The 23,029-nt window shown below is 38.7% G+C and overlaps 1 protein-coding gene across 2 annotated transcripts in view; it reads right to left on the reverse strand.

Annotated features, from left to right (window-relative positions):
* Positions 1–22,823, reverse strand: part of PPP4R3A (protein phosphatase 4 regulatory subunit 3A) — a 39,357-nt gene extending 16,534 nt beyond the window's left edge. For both annotated transcript variants that reach the window (XM_038545576.1, XM_038545575.1), the window contains exons 1-4: positions 22,608–22,823; positions 10,126–10,181; positions 6,707–6,805; positions 2,090–2,707 (exon numbers count right to left, since the gene is read on the reverse strand). In XM_038545576.1, the coding sequence (XP_038401504.1) occupies positions 2,090–2,707; positions 6,707–6,805; positions 10,126–10,181; positions 22,608–22,749 (915 nt within the window). In that variant the 5' untranslated portion in view covers positions 22,750–22,823. The remainder of the gene's footprint in view (positions 1–2,089; positions 2,708–6,706; positions 6,806–10,125; positions 10,182–22,607) is intronic.
* Between the last annotated feature and the right edge of the window lie 206 nt (positions 22,824–23,029).

Genomic DNA, 23,029 nt, shown 5'->3' on the forward strand with positions numbered 1-23,029 from the left:
ATAGAAAGTACCAGAATCACCTCTCTCCTCCATTATCAATCATAATACACTGTATAGAGATCACTGTTGTCCTTACCAGACTGTATTGCCTATATTACTTATTTACATGTCAGTCTTAAATGAATGGGAACCACATCAAATTAGTCAAAATGAACAGGAATTATTCCTAGCTCCAGGACAACAGTATTGGTAAAACTGATTTTTCTATTTGAATTCATGGTTTTTCTAAGATGACAAAGGCAAGGACTCTGAAAATACAGCAATTTTCTAAAAAGGAACAGCCACACAAATTAAACTCACTGCTTTATTCATAACATGTCCTACCAAACAGCTCTGACATTTATTTGCCTCTTTTATTTAAATCGAGGTTTCAAATAATTACTTTATTTGTAGATCTGAGGTAAGGTCTTAAGTCTTTCCAAGTCATATCATCTGTTATTCTTCCAATATCATTAGCATCAAGAAATAAACAACATGAGGAGGTGAGGTGTGCAACTCACAAATCTTTGCACCATGCAAACTTCAAAGTTCCATTTCAGCTAGAACAGACTAATTCCTACACTATGGGATAATATACTGAGAGGTTTTCTAACTTTGGGAATGTTACAAATGCAGATCACTGGCCAGCTCTCACAGATTTTGATTGCTGTGTTTTGTGCAGAATCCAGGAAACTACACCCTAGGCAATTCTGATACAAGCACCCTTAAAACACCAGACCTGGGGATCCCTGGGTGGCTCGGCGGTTTGGCGCCTGCCTTTGGCCCAGGGCGCGATCCTGTAGTCCCGGGATCGAGTCCCGAGTCTCCCTCCTCCTGTGTCTCTGCCTATCATTCATAAATAAAATAAAATATAAATGAATGAATGAATGAATGAATGAATGAATGAATCTAAGAAAAACAAAAACAAAAACACCAGACCTGAGAGACTGGGCATATTGTAGAAAGAAAATTTGGAGCTTAATATAGCAATTATTTATTTTCTTTAATATTTATTTATTTATTTATGAGACACAGAAAGGCAGAGACACAGGCAGAGGGAGAAATAGGCTCCCCACAAGGAGCCTGATGTGGGACTCAATGCTGGATCCCAGGATCACGCCCTGAGCTAAAGGAAGATGCTCAGTCGCTGAGTCACCCAGGCTCAGTAATATAGCAATTACTAAAAGATACTTTAAAATAATCCTCGGGGTGCCTGGGTGGTTCAGCTGGGTTAAGCCTCTGACTCTTGATTTGGGCTCAAGTCATGATCTCAGGGTTGTTGCATGCTGAGCGTGCAGCCTGCTTAAAAGTGTGCATGTGTGTGTGTCTCTCTCCCCCTCTACTCCTCCCCCCACCTCCACTTGCACACATGGGTGCTCCAAAATAATGCTCAAGAGTCTTGCACTGTGTTCATGCATGATCTTCTTTAATTTTCAGATGACTTACAGGGTTGATACTAATATCACCATCCTTCAGATCAGGAAGCTAAAGCTTCTTAAAAGGTTAAGAAAATTGCCCAAGTCACATAGCTATTAAATAACAAGAGCCATAGCTCCTTACTCACATCCAACTTCCCCATACTCTCATCTGGTACAAAAGCATGCCTTTTGGTAAGGAGACCTGCAACTATAATTTTCCAATATCTGCTGTATTCCCTTGACCCTAAAACTAAACCTTTAATATTAATGATCTGACAGTGCTACCAATTCTACAGATTTATATTCTGTATTTAATGACATACTTCTTGTCTCATTATACCTTTCTCTTTGAATCCACTCTATGCATAATTGACATATCAATATACCTAAAATTCTACATTCATTTGTTAAGAACATTCATTCCCTCTAATTTCTCCAAGCTAGACTTCTTTATCACATTTACGTTCCCTGCTGGAAACCTAACAACCTTCTGGTCCCACAGTAGTATATATTATAATCTCTTCTAATATCAACCAAAAACTTACCCTTAGACAGAAATCAAAACTCAATTTAGGTATTTAAAAGGAACAGAAATTCCTTCTGCTAAATCAGTTAACAGATTAACTGATTACTGCTAACAGTTAATGGGATCAAGAAGGTATCTTTGTAAGTAGGAAAAAGATCTAACTCACCTGTAACATACCAACAATTTCTACCTTATTGAAAAAGATAAAGGAGTGAAGTGTTGATAACATATTTTCTTCAAAGACCGAGGGAGTAGGTAGAACCATATCCTGGATATACTGAACTCGGTACGTCTGATGAATTTTTTGTTTCAGCTCAGGATCTGATATGGGAATCACTTCTTTAAACTTAGCTGTTTTTGTTAGAAATTCCCTGTGTTTTCGTGGTTGTGATAAAGCAGGATCGTATTCTAAGCATCCAATGACGTCCATTATACATTCCTCAGAGAACATAACTTCGAAAAGAGCAGTTCGATTCAAGAGGAAGATGCCTTTGATAATTTCATACAAGTGGTGAAGTCCTTCAATATTTTCCAAATCCTCACACACATGAAAAAGCTCTAAGAGCTTTTTTATATAACCCTCATTTTCCAGTGCTAGTGCAAGTTTTTCACGACGCAGGGGGGAAGGTAAAGATGATGCCACAAGTTCTGCAATTTCCTCAAGGCGACTTAATTCACAAGATGGCAATTCTAAACCTGGTGATGACATATCATCAAAACGTTCCTCTTCAGATTCATCTACAAGGTCCTGAGTGATGTCCACTGAAGGGTCCTTTCCTTGAACCTGTAACAAAATTTATGATAGCTGATAGAATATATAATCAAGCAAATCCAAATTATATTCTTAGATGAATACAAGAGATGTTATAAGAATCCGAGTATCTGTATTCTAGGACAGCCACCACCAAAACCCTTCAAAGTTGAAGTAAAATTCAAATAAACACCAAATATCATGTGATCACAGAAAATACATATAATTCTAAGTGACAAGAAAAACTTTTAACATCAATTCCAGAAAGCAAGGGCCAAATAACATGTACAAACTGACTTTGAACCAAAGTCACTGATGTTCTATGAATGGTGGCTGGTGGCCCAAAAATATGAATAAGAAAAACTGTGGGAAACAAGTGTACTCACACAAAAATGAAGCCATATAAAAAGTAACTGCAACATACATGTAGCAGAGTATACTACATTAGATCCCAAGACTATCTACTAAAAGTAACCAAACCATGGAAGTTTTCCTTTCTATTCAAACTCTTGATCCCTCCAGGAACCCTAAAAGTTTGTCATAAACCCCAACTTTATGTCGGTATAGAGGCTCTAATGATAAAAACATAATTTAGAAGTTTTTACGGATACATTTTGAGATAAAAGAATATTTTTACCCAAAGTAAAGGACTTATTTCGAAATAAAATGAGTTTTGCTATCTTGGCCCTATAATTTGAGACATCATCACTAAAATACGCTAAGTTCAATGGTTTATAAAGAAATGGAAAAATTAGACCTTATATGAAATGGCCAAGAAACTTAAATTGCTTAGCATGGTTAGAGACTTTTAATGGATACTGGAAGGGAAGAAGTCCTGGAATAGGTCTTGAAATATGCTGCAAGTTGATATCGTCTTGACCTTAACCCAGTGGGCAGTAACACTGAAAGGCAGCTAGGCACATTCACACACTGTACCCAGCTTGGTCTCAAGTTGGCTCTGGATTTGTTAACTACATAAACTCTCAATATAGCTTTAGATCCCTGGAACTCAGACTATGGCTTTACCTACAGAAATGTAGTAGCATTTGATTAAAAAGCCAAATGTAAAGGGACAAGAGCCCTTATTGTAATGAAAATGCTATCTTTTTGGGTTTATGTGCAAATATGAAGGCGAGGAAGGTAATCAAAAAGGCCTGTGGTTGGGCAGCCTGAGTGGCTCAGTGGTTTGGTGCCTGCCTTTGGCCCAGGGCATGATCCTGGAGACCTGGGATCGAGTCCCATATAGGTAGGGCTCCCTGCATGGAGCCTGCTTCTCCCTCTGCCTGTGTCTCTGCCTCTCTCTCTCTCTGTGTCTCTCATGAATAAATAAATAAAATCTTAAAAAAAATAAAAATAAAAAGGCCTGTGGTTAGGATTTTTCTTGCAATCTGATCTGTTCAGTGAATCACAGCGGAAATGCAATGATTTGACTGACAATGTTTTAGGAATGAAAACAAAAGAAAGGTACAACAAACTAGAAGAATCTTAAGACAAAGGATAAGTCTTAGCAGTCCGTCTGGACAAATATAAAGAAAATGAGAATGTGAAGGCCATGAAAGATCTAGAAGAAAAAATAGATACACACAGACCTAATAACTGTTATCAAGGAGGATACTAGAAAACAGAGAGACCTTTTGTTGTTTCTAGATCAAAAAATGAGTAGGGTTCAAGAAATAGACATGTAAGATCTCAAAGAATAAAATTTAATGAATTCCCTAGAATAAGCCAGGATCCAGAGATTGGTATGTACAGACAGAATCATAAAAGACTAGTAAAACATCTTACAAGTTGAAGGGTAAGATCAGAAAATAAGAGCCAATGTTTCCTAGAGGAGTTACTCTAGAGAAAGTATACAAGTACTACTACCCATGCCCCAAGTGTAAATGAAGAACTACAGACTAAGTGAAAGTATAATAAAGATTCAACAATTTACTAAAAAGAGCCAGGCACGATGGCAATGCACTGAGTCCAGGTCTGAGTTAAATATTGGCTTAACAGAAGATTCTGTCCAGGGTGGGAGTGTTAACTCAGAAAAGGGAAGGAGAACAATATCTATCTGAGCAATTGGTGCTTTTAGCATACCCAAGCTCTTCAATCTCCTCTCTCTATGGGAGAACTCCACAGGACAAAATCTAGAAGTAGGCTATGAAAACAAAGAACAAGTATGAAGAAAGAGGCATTCAGATATAAATTTCAGCCTTTCACATGCTTGCAGAAGGAAAGGGACAGTTCAATAGACAGGTTACTATATAAGAAACACATCTGAGTAGACTATCTAGCAGAAATAAATTCTACAGGGTAAGGAAACACTGTGCCCCAAGGACATGTAGCTTTTTAAGGCAGTGGCTCTTAAACTTCAGGGTTCATGAAAACAGCTAAAGCAGAAATTGACAAACTACAGCCAAACGTGGCCTGCCATCAATTTTCCTAAGTATAATTTTACTGTAAGAGAGCCATGGCTATTTATGTGTTACATACGGCTACTTTCATATTACAACAGCAAAAATGAACAGCTGTTAAACTGTATGGGCCACAAGGCCTACAATATTTACTATTCTTGCCCTTTAGAGAGAAAATCTGACCTAGAGGGCTTGTTCAAATATAATACAAATACAATTACTGGGACCTACTCAAAGAAATTCTGACTCAGTAAATCCGGGATACAGTCCCCAGAATCTGCATTTGTCAGTTCCCAGGTTACACTGCTGGTCTGACGACCACACTTTGAAAACCAATGAATTAAAGAATCTGCTGAAGGGGGCACCTAGGCAGTTCAGTCATTTGAGGGTCTGACTCTTGGGTTTCAGCTTGGGTCGTGGGATTGGCCCTGAATCAGACTCCGAGCTCAGCAAGAAGTTGGTTTGAAATTCTCTCCCTCCGCCCCTCCCCCATCTCTCTAACATTCATATTCACTCTCAAATAAATCTTAAAAAAAAAAAAAAAAAGACAAAAAAAAAAAACCTAAAGGAAGATTATTCTCTAATTAAAGTAAATGTGGGGATCCCTGGGTGGCGCAGCGGTTTGGTGCCTGCCTTTGGCCCAGGGCGCGATCCTGGAGACCCGGGATCGAATCCCACATCGGGCTCCCGGTGCATGGAGCCTGCTTCTCCCTCTGCCTGTGTCTCTGCGCCTCTCTCTCTCTCTGTGACTATCATAAATAAATAAAAATAAAAAAAATTTTAAAGTAAATGTGGAGATAGAGAAACTGTCCTTAGGATGCCATGGTTTAAATGAGTCTATAACAAGAGCCTATGGCTTCAGTATATGATAAATGCAAAATAGAATACATAATAAATGTATACGCCTAAGATACATGGAGATTATGTGGAGATTATGTCACTAGACTGAGGTACTAGTCACTAGGAAACTCCAGAATCAACTGAAAAAATGCAAGATAAGTCTGAAGAGATAGTCAAGAGTCACAAGAAATTACTGAACATAGTGGTATATATGATCAGGTTGGCATTCTTAAAAAGATCATTTTAGCTATGGTAGGGATTTGGAAAGACCAGTCAAGATGAAAGCGATAAATCATGCAAGAAATGATGGTGGTTAGGCAACTAACAGTGATAGCAGTGAAAACAACAATATGTAAATGAATATAAGATTTATAACTAAAAAAAAAAAAAAAGATTTATAACTAAAGGAGTGAATGGATGTAAGTAATGAAGGAAGGATAAATATAACCCTCAAGTTTCTGATGACGTTTACTGAGATGAGGGAGATGGGAGAATGAACAGATCTAGAGGAGATTATGTTTGGTTCTGGACTACTAAATTTGAAATACCAGTGAGCACTTGTGAAGGAGCTCTCATAGGCAGCTGGATATAAAGCATGGAGTTTAGCAAAGGTCTTGGCTGGACAGTTTGGTGTCAATAAATTGCACTTTCCTATAAATCAAGCTTTTTACAGACAACAGTGAATTTAAGAGATCAGTATAAAATGCCATTTATTTAAAATCTTGGGCATTAGCAAAAAGCTCAGCAAAAAACAAAATACTTAGCATGTTGATTTCTAGTTTTTTAAAATTACCTGACATATTTTCTCCCAAATTTCATCACATCCAGCTTTTTCTTGAAAGCTAAGGGCCAAGTCATAATTTTCTGCTTCAGACCACACAATCAAAGTGTCCTTGAGAGAAAAGAAAAAGTCTGATTAACATCCATTGATTACTTCAAAGTATAAGGCAAATGAACAAAGCAATAAGGAACTGAGGACAGTACTGAGCAACACTGATATTGTAATTGCCAGTGCCTTTTCACACCTAGCTCTGTTCAATCTATAAAAAGAAAACAATATTTTCCTTAAGGAGAAGTTAACCAGTATATGAAAAGCACCACAAAGTGAGCAATCTAAATGTACTAAAAGATACAAACTAAACATTATATCAATCTTTTGCTTACATATTAGGTTATATTTTATGCTCTAATCAAATTGCCCAGAGAAAGTAGCATTTAATACCTAGGGGATGTCAAGAGAATATAATTAATAACCCTTTCTCTCATCTCTATTGTCTCTATTGTCAGCATTGGATGATCTTGACCAGAGACACACGAGGCCCATGAAATTATCGGCTAAATTTGTAATATGGGAAATTTTATCTGGATAGATTTTTGTTTTAAACTTTCACCAAAGTGCTGTGGTTCAAGAAGATGCTCCTACAACCCACAGCCCCTTCACTCCTATTCAGGCAGACTTTTGTTTAATGACAGTAAGTTTAATGAACAATTCAGGTTTTTGTTAAGATGTCATCTCTGCAAGACACTACACTTAAAATATTGACACCATTTTATATTCCCTATAGTATAGTCTGTATTCCTCAATAGTATAATTGTATAATCTACATAGTATAATAAAAGTCTGTATTCTACAATATATATAATATAGTAAAAATATTTATAGTCGAAGATATCCTTTCAAACTTATAGTAAATAAACACTATTTACTGTACTACAGTAAATAAGCACTATTTACTGCACTACAGCAAATATACACTATTACAGAGCCATTAACCATTTCAAAAAAGAGCCCTCTCACTGTAAGAGCTTTGTGAATCTTCTTATATATGAAATACTGAATGGTACTAGGGAGAGTTACACTTAAAAAGAAGGCTGGGGCACCTGGGTGGCTCAGTCAGTTAGGTGTCTGACTCTTGGTTTTGGCTCAGGACATGGTCTCAGGGTGGTGAGATTGAGCCCCTCTCTCATCAGGCTCTGGGCTCAGTGCAGAGTCTGCCAGAGATTCTTATTCCTCTTCCTTTGGCCCTCCTGGCTCATGAGCACCCACTCCTTCTCTAATAAATAATTCTTTTTTTAAAGGAGCCTAACATAACAGCTATCATGTAGCAGTTTTTCAGGCTGGTCCAAAGAGAAGAATTAGGAGAAGTGAGAGAAAGACATGAGTACAATATACAGAAAAAATAATTCAATCTAGTAAATAACTGAATGGAGCCAAGCAAAAGCTAGGTGAGCATTTACAGGGATGATAAATGTTCCTATATGAAGAAGGAAACAGGACTAGACCATCTTTAAGGTACCTTAAAAGATATGTTTACTTGGAGGCAGTTTCTAATACTTTTCACTATCAGAGATAAATCTTATTATACACAAACAGTCCCGGTTTTGTCTGCTAAACTGTATATTAATTCTTTTCAGTCAATTCTGTAACTGTCAATCACAAGGACCAGTAGTCTCTCTCTGAACTAAAGAGATGGCAGCCAGAAGTAAATAAATGATAATTTGATTTGGCTGCACAGCATTACTAATAAAATGAATCTACAACTTTCACTCAGGATTTTTAAAAAGACCTCAAAGACACTTTACTATTTTCTTGAATTTCTAGAGATCATAGAAACCAGGCAGACATCTGTTCCACAGTGAGTTAAGTAGCTGTTCAAACTCAAAATAATTTACATTAACATTGTAAGATCAACACACCGCAAATTAGTCCGCTGTGTAGACTCCCTAAGTCAGGGTCTTCATCTTTAAAATGGGTATCCTATAGTTATGAGAAATGGTGATAAAGACCCACGGAAACAAGCCTGAAACCAGTATCATATTAGTAACAAGACAGATTTAATACAACTGTAAGCAATCACTTTAGTGCAATGTAAATTCAGAATCATCTGCAGGCTTAAAATGGGGCACAACTAGACCTATGTTCTTAATTGCCCATTTGACAAACTTAGAAGTTTGAAAATTTTTAGAAATTGCTGTTCTGTTTCCTTGGAAAAGTCTAATTTTCACCAAATCATCTTATTTATCATCCAACAACCTACAGCTTAAGACAGGGATTTTAAAACAGATGATCTTCTTTTTCTTCTGTCTTTACTCTTCCACTGACTTAAACCTCAAAACACAAATGTATATATTCACATATAGACTATCAAAGGCAAATACTCTAGTCTCCAGCCACTCCAATCAAACCTAACAGTTTTTTTAAGAACACTAAATGCAACAAAGTATTAGCAGACCATTAGACTATCAAAATATTTCATATTGTACCAAATGTTTTTTGGACAAATAATCACCATTAAATAGATTTAGAAGTTCTTATCAGCTTTCCTATACACTGTGTGACCTCAAGCAAGTCACAATCTTTAGGGATCGTCTAATGTACAAAATAAAGCAGACACTAACTTCTAGTAATAGTTTAATGGTCAATGATGAAGTTATAATTTTATTTATAGAGTAATATACTTATAAAGTAATATATACATATGAATGTGTTGGTAGCATTCTTGATTCTAAATTACTTTATATCTGTACCTTCAGGGCACTGAGGGATCTGATATTGTCTTCACTGACCTTGTACAGCACTCAGTAACTGTGTGTGTATGTGTTCTGAATAAATATACCTTCTGATGATAGTGCTAGTAGGTCTAGCAGGTAGATAAAGATTTACTCTCAGGTATCGCTTATTCACCCGAAGGGTACAAAGAAAGAGTGTACCAAACCTGAATGTTGCCTTAACAAAGTGCATCATTATTATCGTGTTATTATAAGGTCCTATTCAGGCCAGGTAAGAAATCAGATTTTCCTACACCAGGCTGCTGTATAGGGACAGAAATGCCCCTTCTACACAAGCATCTACAATAGCAAAAGAAGTAATTTCTACCATTCTGTTGTGTTAATAGCTGATTATTTTATCAGCTGGTCATTTTTTTTTTCCTCTAGGTAGAAACAAAACTGTATTTAGTTTTAACTTTTGAGAATTAAGTCTTTGTTGTAAGAATATGTGGAACAAAACTTGGAGTGATTTTTTAAAATTTAAAATGATTGCTTTATACACTATAGAGATTGGCTGAAAGCATATTTTAGAATTAGGGTAGGAAAGTATGTTGTAACCTGTTTTGAACTTTTCACTGTAAGGGATTGATGGTAAATTTTCATTTAATCACCAAATTGAGAGGATAGTATACAAGGTAAAACACAACATTTTCAAAATTTTACCTGTTGTTTCTGATATGCAGTGTTAGGATTTATTTTGGACTCTAAAAGTAGAGAACCTAGGAAACAGAAAAACAAAACATTCCATTATGTCATTGCAAAGCAGCACAATTACGTTCCATCACATACACACACACTTCCTTTCCTGAACACTTGATACACATGTAACTTCAGTTAAGGAAATATTTTAAAAACAAGTTTAAATATAATAAAACTTGTAACCCAAGAAATGTTTATTTTATGCATATTTACTTTTAACAAGAAGGACACAATTATCTGAAGAGTAAAGGGCTAGATAGGAATAGAATAAAGGGCTGGATAGGAATAGAAACCTAACAACTTATGAGCAGCATAAAGTATTGAAACAGCACAGCATGAAGCCCAATGATCTGGGTTTCAATCTCTGACATACATTATGACTTAGATCTAATCCATTGCCCCAGTACATCCCCACATTACACTTCACCTCAGAAAGTCTTACTTCAGAATTATCATATTTCATCTTCAAATGATCAATTTTTCTTATAGTAAACTAATTTTCATTTTTTCCCTGGCCATATAAGGCTCATCATACTACAAAATTAACTATTACTTTATAACAAAGAGCAAATTTTAAGACCACCTATATGCCTCTCCCCTCCGTAAGTTCCAGTTTATCCCCTATATACTATCTAAAGGCAAATTCTGGCCCAAAATGCTTAAGCAGCAGTCCATCTGAAATTTTCATTTCTTCTCCTATTACGTTTAACCATTACTTCCAATTCCAAATAGTGGCTAGGCAGCTGAGAAAAGGGTCCTTTTTAACATTTCCAGGTTTAATTAGTTTGCTTCTATGTTAAAATTCATCTACTAATCTTATGATACTGCCCCATTTAGTGATTTACTGACTGTTCACTTGTCTGTGCTCAGAACAGTGCTAAGTGATACTGAATACGGTAAAATACCAGCATTTACCAAGATGTGATGAGTTAATTTGCGAACACCCTGTACACACAAACAGCCTCCTGCTTCACTCGAATCTTCCTACTGTGTCCAGTACAGGTGAAGTTAACTCCAAATGTATTTCTTATTCTTTCTGTACTGAAAATAACTAAACAGTCTCCATATTTTTCCCACCTGTACCCAATACCCTATTTCTTTAGGTTCTCTTATTTATTTCGATTTCTGGCTCACTGAGGTTCAGACAAGTATTCTCAGATTCTAGAGGAAATCTGTTTTAATCTTCCTCCTCTTCTCCCTACTTTTGTCATATTATTAATTAAAATAAATTTCTAGTACTTCAATTTTCTTTATGTGCAATTACCAGATTTTTTATTTTGGTAATTATTAAGAGTTGTTTAGTGATGCATTCATAACAAGAAAAAGCAGCAAGCAAATGAACTTGATGTTGAGAGTCTCTCAAAAGTACTAAAAGTCTCCAACTATCTTTATAAATATTCTTCCAGGGGCAACCCTGGTGGTGCAGCAATTTAGCACCGCCTGCAGCCCAGGGTGTGATCCTGGAGACCCGGGATCGAGTCCCACGTCAGGCTCCCTACATGGAGCCTGCTTCTCCCTCTGCCTGTGTCTCTAAGAACAAATAATAAATAAATAAATAAACAAATAAACAAATAAATAAATAATAAAATCTTAAAAAATAAATATTCTTCCATTGTTTCTTGTAAATATAAGAACAAAAATCACAAACTATCATTTCTCAATGAAATGAGAGTATGTCAGGAACATTATGGATCAAATTTACTTTTTGTGGCATATAATTATACTCAAAATGTGGTTTCTAGGCAAAAATACATTCCAAAAAAATCTACTTTGAAATATATATCCTAAAAAACCATCGATTTCTAGAAAACTACATAATAGAATGAAACTGAATTACTTTGTAACATTCAGAAGATGTAAGAGGTCTAATGTCCTATAACTAAAGGGTGTGATCCTGGAGTCCCAGGATCAAGTCCCACATCAGGCTCCCTACATGCAGCCTGCTTCTCTTTCTGCCCACGTCTCTCCTCTCTCTCCTGAATAAATGAAATATTTTTTAAAAGAATAAATAAAATCTTAAAAAAAAAAAGAGGGGGATCCCTGGGTGCCTTAGCAGTTTAGCATCTGCCTTCAGCCCGGGGCATAATCCTGGAGTCCTGGGACTGAGTCCTGCATCAAGCTCCCTGCGTGTGACCTGCTTCTGTGCCTGTGTCTATGCCTCTCTCTCTCTGTGTATGTCTCTCATGAATAAATAAATAAAATCTTTAAAAAGAATGTAAAAAGACAATCCATGAAAATGGAAGAAAATATTTATAAATCATTTATCTGATAAGGAATTTATATACAGGAATCTGTATTTAAAAATGGGTTGGGGGGGGATCCCTGGGTGGCGCAGCGGTTTGGCGCCTGCCTTTGGCCCGGGGCGCGATCCTGGAGACCCGGGATCGAATCCCACGTTGGGCTCCCGGTGCATGGAGCCTGCTTCTCCCTCTGCCTGTGTCTCTGCCTCTCTCTCTCTCTCTCTCTGTATGACTATCGTAGATAAATTAAAAAAAAAAAAAATGGGTGGGGATCCCTGGGTGGCTCAGCAGTTTAGCGCCTGCCTTTGGCCCAGGGCATGATCCTGGAGTCCCGGGATCGAGTCCCGCGTCGGGCTCCGGCATGGAGCCTACTTCTCCCTCTGCTTGTGTCTCTGGCCCCCCCCCCATCATGAATAAATAAATAAATAAATAACTTTAAAAAATAAAATAAATAAAAATAAAAATAAAATAAAAACGAGCAATAGATCTGAATAGGTATTTCTCCAAAGAAGATATACAAATGGACAACAAACATATGAAAAGATGTTCAACATCATTAGCCCTTAAGGAAATGCAAATCAAAACCACAAATAAGGGGCACGCACCCAGGTGGCTTAGTGGTTGAGCGTTTTGCCTTCGGCTCAGGTTGTGACCCTGGAGTCCCAAGATCGAGTCCTACATCAGGCTCCCTGAGTGGAGCCTACTTCTCCCTCTGCCTGTGTCTCTGTCTCTCTCTCATGAATAAATAAAATCTTAAAAAAAAAAAAAACCCACATAAGATACCATTTAATACACCTACTGAGATGCCTATAATCAAAGACAGTGTTGCCAATTACAGTGTTGGTAACCACATGGAGAAACTGAAATCCTCATACATTTTGCTTGTAGGTAAAAAGGCATTCACTTTGTAAAAGTTTGGCAGTTACTCAATTGCTAGTAATTCTAGCAATTCCAAACCTAGGTTTATACCCAAGAGAAATGAAAACATGTTCATTCAAACATATGTACGTACAGAGTCTACGGCCATACCACCCTGAACGCGCCCGATCTCATCTGATCTCGGAAGCTAAGCAGGGTCGGGCCTGGTTAGTACTTGGATGGGAGACATATGTACGTACATGTCCTTAGCAGCCTATTTCATAATAGCAAAAAAATACAAATAATCCAAATGTCCAAAACCTAATGAATAAAATACTATTCAACTACACAGAGAAAAATACATGCTATAACATGGGTGAACCTTGAAAACATTTCATGTGAAAGAAGCCAGTCACAAGAAGTCTATATATGACTGACTTTATATGAAATGTACAGTGTGCAAATTAGAGAAAGATGTGTAGATTAGTGGTGGTTTAGGGAGGAAGGGCAGTGAATGGGGTAGTAATTGTTAACAGGTACATGATTCCTTTCAGAGAGAACAAAATATTCTAAAATTAGATTGTGGTGGGGTGCCTGGCTAGCTCAGGCAGTAGACCATGCAACTCTTGACCTTCGGGTTGTTAAGTTCAAGCCCCACGTTGGATGTAGAGATTACTTTAAAAATTAAAAAAAAAAAAATGTGGTGAGTTGCAAGATCCTGTGAATATGCTTAAAAAAAAAAAAAAGAACTATATGCTTTGAATGGGTGAATTATACTGCATGTAAACCCTGTTTAAAAAGGTGTAAATAGGGGATCCCTGGGTAGCTCAGCGGTTAAGCGCCTGCCTTCAGCCCAGGGCATGATCGTGGAGTCCCTGGATCCAGACTCACATCGGGCTCCCTGCATGGAACCTGCTTCTCCCTCTGCCTGTATCTCTGCCTCTCTCTCTCTCTCTCTCTCTCCCCCCTACCCCCGTGTCTCTCATGAATAAATAAATAAAATCTTTAAAAAAAAAAAAAAAAAGGTGTTAAGTATTCATAGAGGCAAATACCGCATAGAAATGTTAATGAACCAAATATGTGAATGCAACATATACGAATCTTACAAACATGAATGAAAGAAACCTCAGAGAAAAATATATACCATATAATTCTACTTACATAAAGTCAAAAAGTAGCAAAAACTAATCTATGGTGCTAGTAGGCAGGGAGAGATAGTGACTGTGAAGGGACATGAAGCAGGGTTCTAGAGTGTTGGTTATTTTGTGAAAATTCACCAAGATGAATAATTACCATTTGTGTAACTTTTTGACCCATTACACTTCAAAAGTTTTTTAAAAAAAGTTTAAGAGTAGGGGTTAAACATATGGCACAGAGCGGTGGAGTTATCATTTCAAATTGTGCTTCCAAGAAACACAGCTGTAACACTGTCAATTATAATTAAAAAAAGGAAAAAGGACAAGGCATCTAGGTGGCTCAGTCCGTTAAGCATCTGACTTGATCTCAGCTCAGGTCTTAATTTCAGGGTCATGAGTTCTAGCCCCAGGTTGGGCTCCACACTGGGTGTTGGGCACTTAAAAAAAAAGAAAAGAAAAGAAAAAAAGGAAAGAAAAAACACACTTGACTTGGCTGTTACTAAAACAAAATGAAAATTTGCATTTGCTTCAAAACTGTCCATAAAGTTACAGGGTCAGGGTAATTAGAAAGGAAAAAGTCATAAACTGAAAGCTTGAAGTGATCCCTCCCAAAGCCCTAGCTAAAAGAGAAGAAGTATAGAACTGAATGCTTCTGGTATTGGCAACTTTTTCTTTACTGGACCATTCAAGATGTTAAAGTGAAGTATCTCTGCTGAAACACATCGCAGCCATATCCCATGGCTTTGGTTTAAGACATTACCCAGTCAAGTTTTATCATGCATTAACACAATCCTTTCTCCCAACAAGTTTACTTGTATCAGTTGCTATAGCTACAGTACTAGGAACAACAATTCCATTCTAGTAATATATGGGTATCTGGGGATGTAGAGTTCAACTGTAGGTGAGAGGCATTTATCATGGTAACAGAGACAACAGGGGAGAAATGAGGAAGATGATCCTTAGTAGCAGACCTTACCCAACATCATGGGAGGTAGAGATGGTTCTCATTAAGGAGAACACATGCTTTAGATATGGGACAGGTTCAGTTTATCTTAATACCTGCAGTTTATCTTAATACCTGAAGTACAGGTACACAACAGCCCCCACCCAAACTTATTTAAGAAACATACCCATCCTCTCCAATAAAACATCCCCCAGGAACAATTCACTCTCACCCTCTCCATGACACCTCCTCTTCACCAACTGACAAAGACACTCTATCACACAGACCAAAGAGACAAGCCTACACAGTAAACCCCAATATCAACACTTGAGAAAGGCCTTCCCACTTTCAACCTAAACACTTGGATAGGAAATAAGAGACACAAAGAAATATCAAGACACTGATCAAACTAAAGGGAATGATCAATACATGTAATTCACTTGGTCACTGCAGAATCTATTCAATCAGACCACTAGCAAAATCAACCATCTTCAGATGAACTAAAAAGTATTCCTGCACAAGTGCATGTAAGTCTGTTCCACAGAAGTTCTGATTGATAGGCCTACCAGTCCATATTTGCACAGGTATTTTTCAAAAAATAAAGAGGCTTTTGTTTACTAATAACAAGACTACAATCACCACAACTTTTGAGGAGGGTCATTTTATCTTTATCTATCAAGCTTTTAAAACATAGGCCTCAGGGACGCCTGGGTGGCTCAGTGGTTGAGCATCTGCCTTTGGCCCAGGGCGTGATCCTGAGTCACGGGATCGAGTCCCACATCAGGTTCCCTGCATGGAGCCTGCTCCTCCTTTCTGCCTATGTCTCTGCCTCTCTCTCTAATAAATAAATAAAATCTTTAAAAAAATAAAAATACAAAACACAGGCCTCTGGGCAGCCCGGGTGGCTCAGCGGTTTAGCACCGCCTTCAGCCCAAGGTGTGATCCTGGAGTCTCAGGATCAAGTCCCATGTCAGGCTCCCTGCATGGAGCCTGCTTCTCCTTCTGCCTGTGTCTCTGCCTCTCTCTCTCTCTGGGTCTCTCATGAATAAGTAAAATCTTAAAAAAATAAAACAAAACATTGTTTTGCCCTCTTTGATCCAACAGTTCTAGGAAATTAGACTACATCTTCACACAGTGCCAAGGATATGAACAAGTAAGTTACTAGCACTGTTTGTAATGGTAAAAATCTAGAAACAATCTCTATGGCAGCTGTTAATGTATGGGACCTCAGGGAGTCTGGAAAATCAAAACTGTTTTCATAGTATTACTACTAAGAAGCTGTTTGCCTTTTTCACCCTTATTTTTTCAGTGTCTACACTGTTACTGCAAAATTTTGAATGCATAAGATTAAGAATCCTTTTTAAAAAATTAAACCCAACATTAAAGAGATTTGTAAAATTGTAAAACAGTGACACCCTTCTCACTAAATTCTGACTTATCAAAAGCTTTTTGAAGGCTTAGTTTTAAATTGTAATGTGGCAAATACCAGTAGATACAACTCATATGAACAAAAGCTTTTGGGAATCCCCAATTGTAAGAGTATAAAGATATCCTGAGGAAAGTTTCAGAAATGCTACTCTAATGCCACCAGTGTACTATGTGAATATATACAGTAAAATACTGTGCTACTGTTAGATGACACATCTGTGTATCCTGACATAAATAGATGCCCCAAGTATACAGACAAAAAGGAAGTCTGTACAGTCAGGAAATGGGCGAGCAATAGTATTGGAGGGAAAATGCCACTCAGAACATCACCAAGACATCACCAAGACAATTGCAAGTAGAAGCTGTCAAACATAGATAAGCAAGAAAGATGGACAATAAAAGATTTAGTACAAGTATACATGATTTTAGGTCATTAAAAATATTCCCTCTCTGCTTCACAACATCTTTGTTCTTCCATGTAAAATGAAATGTGAGAGCTTTTCTTGTATTCTGTTGCCAATCCCCAACACCTCTATCAAAACAAACACCTCCAGGGAGCAGGGTGATAAGTAGCTGGTAGCGTAGAGAGTGAAGTATCATTCCAGTAGTGTTTAAATCAGACAACTACAACTAGGGCCTGCAGCCTGGATCTAGCCAGCAGACAGCTTGAGTCGTAGTCTAACACACACACTCATATGATGAATTCATGCAAATATTTTTAAATAGCAAGACTGTACATTTTTAAAAATCTAGATTTCTGGCTGAGTGCTGGAAAAAAGGATCACAAAACTAAACTGTCCAATCAAATAATCAATCAGGAAGACTTAGGTTTAGAAAAAAAAATAATACCCCATAGGGATACTGTATTAACTAAAAATTCATATTAAAGTGGCTATCCAGACATCTACTACAAAATCAGCATTCATTATTTTTTCTTAGAGCGTAGACAAAATACCATTTCACAGGCATCATTGTGCTGTTGAAAAATACAAAAATTAGTAATGACAACAATGATCCAGAAACATTATATAACAAAAGCTTAAACAGGTTTATTACACTGCTTAAGAAAAACATTTTAGAAAAAAAAAGAAAAAGAAAAACATTTTAGCATACAATATTTAGGAAACATTCCAAGAAAACTGCTAAGATTTTGATACAGTGTTACCTAGCGAGAAATTTCACTTGTTCAGAAGATATCATTTCCTTTCACTGGAGAAATGAGATATAGAGTTTCTGTAACTTTTATGGTTTTATTTTCAGTATCAACCAACCAATCAGATTCAGGTAGGTAAAGAAACATAGGTCCTGGTCTTAGTTTAGATTTGGATAAAAACTTATGGATTTCAGAACTACTAAGTCCAGTTCTGTCACTCCACAGTAAGCAATTTAACATCTAAAGCATTGCTGGCATATACTCCGTATCAATGCTCAAAACTAAGGGCAGGAGCTTAGGTACTATGCTTCATTAGTAGGAAGAAAACATCATCAAAAATGAAATTAATGGAAGTTCAAAATATCATCTGGACAGGACACCAGTGTAGGCTTTAAACCTAGTGTGTGTTCCCAGTCCCTTTCTCCTGATTGTGGCTCAAGATTACATACAGCATTTAAAAACTGAAATGGGGCAGCCGGGGGGACTCAGCGGTTTAGCGCTGCCTTTGGCCTAGGGTGTGATTCTGGAAACCCGGGATCGAGTCCCATTTCGGGCTCCCTGCACGGAGCCTGCTTTCTCCCTCTGCCTCTCTGCCTGTGTGTGTGTGTGTGTGTGTGTGTGTGTCTGTCATGAATAAATAAAATCTTTAAAAAAAATAAAAAATAAATAAAAACAAATGAAGGTTGAGTGGAGGAGGAGGAAAGGGTAGCCTTATATTAAAAGGTCCAATACCTGCATCAGGCCTTTACTACACTCTGGCCCTACTACCTATACCCAGAGTGGCTGATGGACTTCAAACTGTGAGAAGTTACCACACACAAAGTGACAAACAGGGTTTGCTTACCTAGTAAGGCCTAATAATTTTTTACAAAATAGGTCTACATGAGAAGAAAAAAAAAAGAGTTTAAATGAATTGTTCAAAGTGAAGGATTTCTTGCAGTACTGACACTGAGCTCTTCTCAGTAGCTAAATCTGGAATGCTTACTGTATGCAATATTCTACAACGCTTACTAATTTATGAGAAAAAAAAATTGCTGATACTTATCTCTGTTCATTTCTTTCACCACAACAGCCCAAACAAAACAAAAAAGGCTTTCCACCTTAAGTGTTCTGACCTCCTTTTCTAATTATAGTGGAGGTGAGGCACTACTTACAACCAAGTTCTACAACAGGCAGAGAGGTACAAGATTCTGGTTTTTACCATTAGCTACTAGTGCTAACTTGAACAAAAACATTTCCCCGTGTCTCATTTTCTTCGTGCCTCAAATGACACTGAAAATTTAACCTTTTAAACTCCGAAAAAGGTAACTCAGATAATAGATAAAACTATTTTGAAATATAAAAATTACTTTATTCAACTTAAGGTAAAAATCAAAATATAAGAACACTATTCTTTTTTTTTTTTTTTTTTTATTTACTTATGATAGTCACACACAGAGAGAGAGAGGCAGAGACACAGGCAGAGAGAGAAACAGGCTCCATGCACCGGGAGCCCGACGTGGGATTCGATCCCGGGTCTCCAGGATTGCGCCCTGGGCCAAAGGCAGGCGCCAAACCGCTGCGCCACCCAGGGATCCCCAAGAACACTATTCTTGATGCTTGGCAAGTAATCCAGAATAAAGAGCATGGATATGATTTTTCATGTTAAATAGACATCCTTCAGTGTGTGGAGAAATTCCAAAGTCTTTATCAATTCTAAAATTAGAAGGTGGAAATAGTAAAAACCATAATGCAGTAGACTGATTTAAATATAAAGTGAGAGGGCAAGTTAGGGATTACATTATTACCCTTAATGCAACTTAAAAGGTATAGCATTAACTGAAAGAAGAAAAAAAGTAAATTTTTTGTTTGTTTGTTAGATGGAACTTTGTTGGTACCTGGCTATGACAAAAACCTTAGAAATGCGGTAATCTATCTTCATTGGAGAAAAGGCTATGTTCCCACAATACCCTTTGCCAGTAGGAACCTACTGAACAAGGATAAAACCTAGAGAGCGGGCTCAGTAGCTTGGCAGGACCTCTCTCTCCTCCAGAGTAAAGTGGGCTACAGATTTGCCAAATCATTCAGTTCAGAAGGGAAAGGCATACTTACTCAGAAAGCTGTGCCCTGTTAACAAGGAGGCCACAAGTACTTCCATTCAGAAATTGCCTTCCTGATTTTCAGTTTAGTGTATAAGCACCTCTAACAAGATAAATGACTCATTTTATGGAAAATCAGAAATACTTTCCACTTTGCTCACCACAATAAAAAGAAAATTCTCAATTATCCCATAATGGAGAATGGGAAAAGCATACAATAATGGATGACCGAAACTAGCAATCTGTACAAAAACTCCCATGTAGCTTGGAGATAAACTATAGTTTTAAATATCTTTAGGCTAAAAATTCTTTTCATGTTCTTTGAAATAAACTTTGAGCTTTTAAGTATAAAGTAGCAAACACAAGTAGACAGCAGTAAGGGAGTTTACGCTATAAACAGTTAATGATAATAATAGTCTCAAGTCAAAGGCTGTCTGAGCCTCAGTTTCCCCATCTGCAAAATATGGCTAATAATAGTACCTATACCAGCAGATAACAAGTAGAGTCTCTGGCACATAGTAGGGACTGGATAAATTTTTATTATTCCTATTTAGAGTTTTCCTGTCAGAAGACAGTACTAATCATCAAACGAGATTATTTCTGACAATATTTCGTAAGTATGCTGCAATCTTCTAAGCCCACTCCTTTGATTTAGTTTTCCTTACATCTTAAATTAACAAGGACAAATCAGTTACGTTTATTTCAGCTTTCTTTCTCTATCAATAAAAAATAAATAAAATAAAAATAAATAAAATAGATAAAACTTACGGCCTTTTTGTTTTTGCCATTCAACCTGTTTCATTGCAGGTTCCCAAAAATTCCCAAGGGAGGAAACGAGTTTAGGGGCTATTTTCCAAAGTGGTAACAATAAAAATGGGGAAAAAAAACAGATCCCAACACAAGTAGGTGGACAAGGATTCCCCAGGATAGTATGACATTGAAACGTAATGCTTAAAAATACTTTTTAAACAAAGGATCCATTCATAGAATGAGTCCAATTAAATATGTGATGTGACAGTTATACATGTTCTTTGAAGTTAGGAAATTTCAAAGAATTGGTCTCACATCTACACACACTTTCATCTGGAAGTTAACTGAACCTACAAAGCCCACGCTTTTCAACTCATTATGTAAAAAGTTTTCCAAACAGGCAAAGGAAAAGAGGATATGTGAGAGTAACTGGTGACTATGTGAGAGACACAAAAGCACACTAACACATTCAAACTTGTATTTTTAAGAGGCAAATAAATAGGCCTCAGAAAAATAAACTCAAGGTATTCAAAATCCTTTAAACGCCTCTAAAGGAAATAATTTCTAAGTTATTTTCAGCAGCCTTATGAAGTTAACCTGTGGGCAATATAGCTCTAAAGTACAATTTTTCAATTCAAATTGAAAATCAATGTCCCTAGAGTCTTTAATCACAGAGGGGTGAGTCTTGTTTGTTTTTCATGGAACGGAGAGTTCTGGGTTGAAAGTCCAATTAAAATTCCTTGAGACCCGCTGCAATAATTCAGATACAGAACAACTACAATCCTAATAAACTGAAGCGCCTAAAGTGAAATTACAGACTAATGTAACAAGACAGGTTTTCCACTTCAAAAGTAACAATTTGGAAATACTTTCACCTGATGTGGACATTTTAAGCGAAACTCCGAAATACGTCACAGAGGGAGGCGGCAAACACTGAACCTTGAAAAATGTGCAACACTCATTTTCAAACTAGGTCTCTGAAACTTGAGGGCCGTTTCAAAATAATGGGAACCACAAGCACTATGGCAGATACCAAAGGTTTCAAACTTATCTGCCAACTTCTCCCCACCTGTTAACTGAACCAAATTGTGATCACACATTTAAGCGGTCCAAAAAAAAAAAAAAAAAAAAAAACCCGCGAATAAAATGGTTCCACCCTTGCAAGACGCCTACACAAACTATACACAGAATTCTGCATTACTGGGGGGGAAAAAAAAAAAAGACAACACCAGGTAACACAAATCCATCTTCTTTCTCGAGGCAAAGAAGCATTTCTCTGCCATCCATGAACCGGAGTTGCCAACCTGCTGCAACAGGATCAAAGAGATGTAGCAGAAAAATAGTTTAAAGGGGGGAGTGCGGGGGGAGGGGGGGGGGGTGGCGGCACAGCAAGCACAACGTTCTCCAAAGAGTGACACCTAAGAACTTTCTTCGCTCCCAGAAAGTTTCACGCCTGCTTCACAGATGAGTGAACTAAGGCAGAAGATCGGATTAATCAGTGCCTTTCTCAAGGTCACTCTGGTGCAACAGAACGGCACCGTCCAGGCCGCCGATCTAGGCCCCCGCCCTCGGCACACGCCCGGGGGGCTCCGCTCCAACGAGCCGGGCTCCCCTCGTCGCCCAAACGCTACCGGGCGCGGGGAAGAAAACGAGACCCTCCGAGCGCTGGCGGTGGCGGTGGCGGTGGCGCTCGCGCTGCAGCGAGCTCCGGGAGGACCCGGGCGCCGGCGGTCCGCCCTCCCCCGGGGCGGCGGCCGCCCCCTCCGACCTCGCAGGGAAGCCTCTGGCCCCCAACACCCAGCGATGTGGCCCGGGGCCGCCGGCGCCGGCGAGGGTCCCGCCGCCAGGGGCCTCGCTTACCGTCGCTCTCGGCCCTGACAAGCAGGGACATGCCCTTCAGCCGCTCCACGTAGCCGGACGACACATGCCCGGTGCCCCGGTCGTCCCACTGCCGGTCCTCGTTGAGCGTGTAGACCTTCACCCGCCGCCGGGTGTCGGTCATCGTGCCGCCCGCGGGCCGGGGCACAGGCCCCGCTGCAGTCGCCCAGGAACGGGGGCCGGCGCCGGCGGGAGGACGCCTGCAGGCGGGGCGCTCCCGGGCTCACTGCCGCCGCTGGCCGCCGCGGGGCCGCGGGGCCGCCCGCATGGCCCGCTCCCCGGCCCGAGCTCTGGGCCCCGGTGCTCCTCGCCTCCGACTCCCACTTCTGGGCGCTATTGTCCGCGCGCGGGGAGCCCGGCCGCCCCGAGAGGGGCGCGCAGCGCTTCGCAGCCTCCCGGGCCGA

This window comes from Canis lupus, chromosome 8, assembly GCF_011100685.1.
Source record: "Canis lupus familiaris isolate Mischka breed German Shepherd chromosome 8, alternate assembly UU_Cfam_GSD_1.0, whole genome shotgun sequence".
Lineage (NCBI taxonomy): Eukaryota > Metazoa > Chordata > Mammalia > Carnivora > Canidae > Canis > Canis lupus.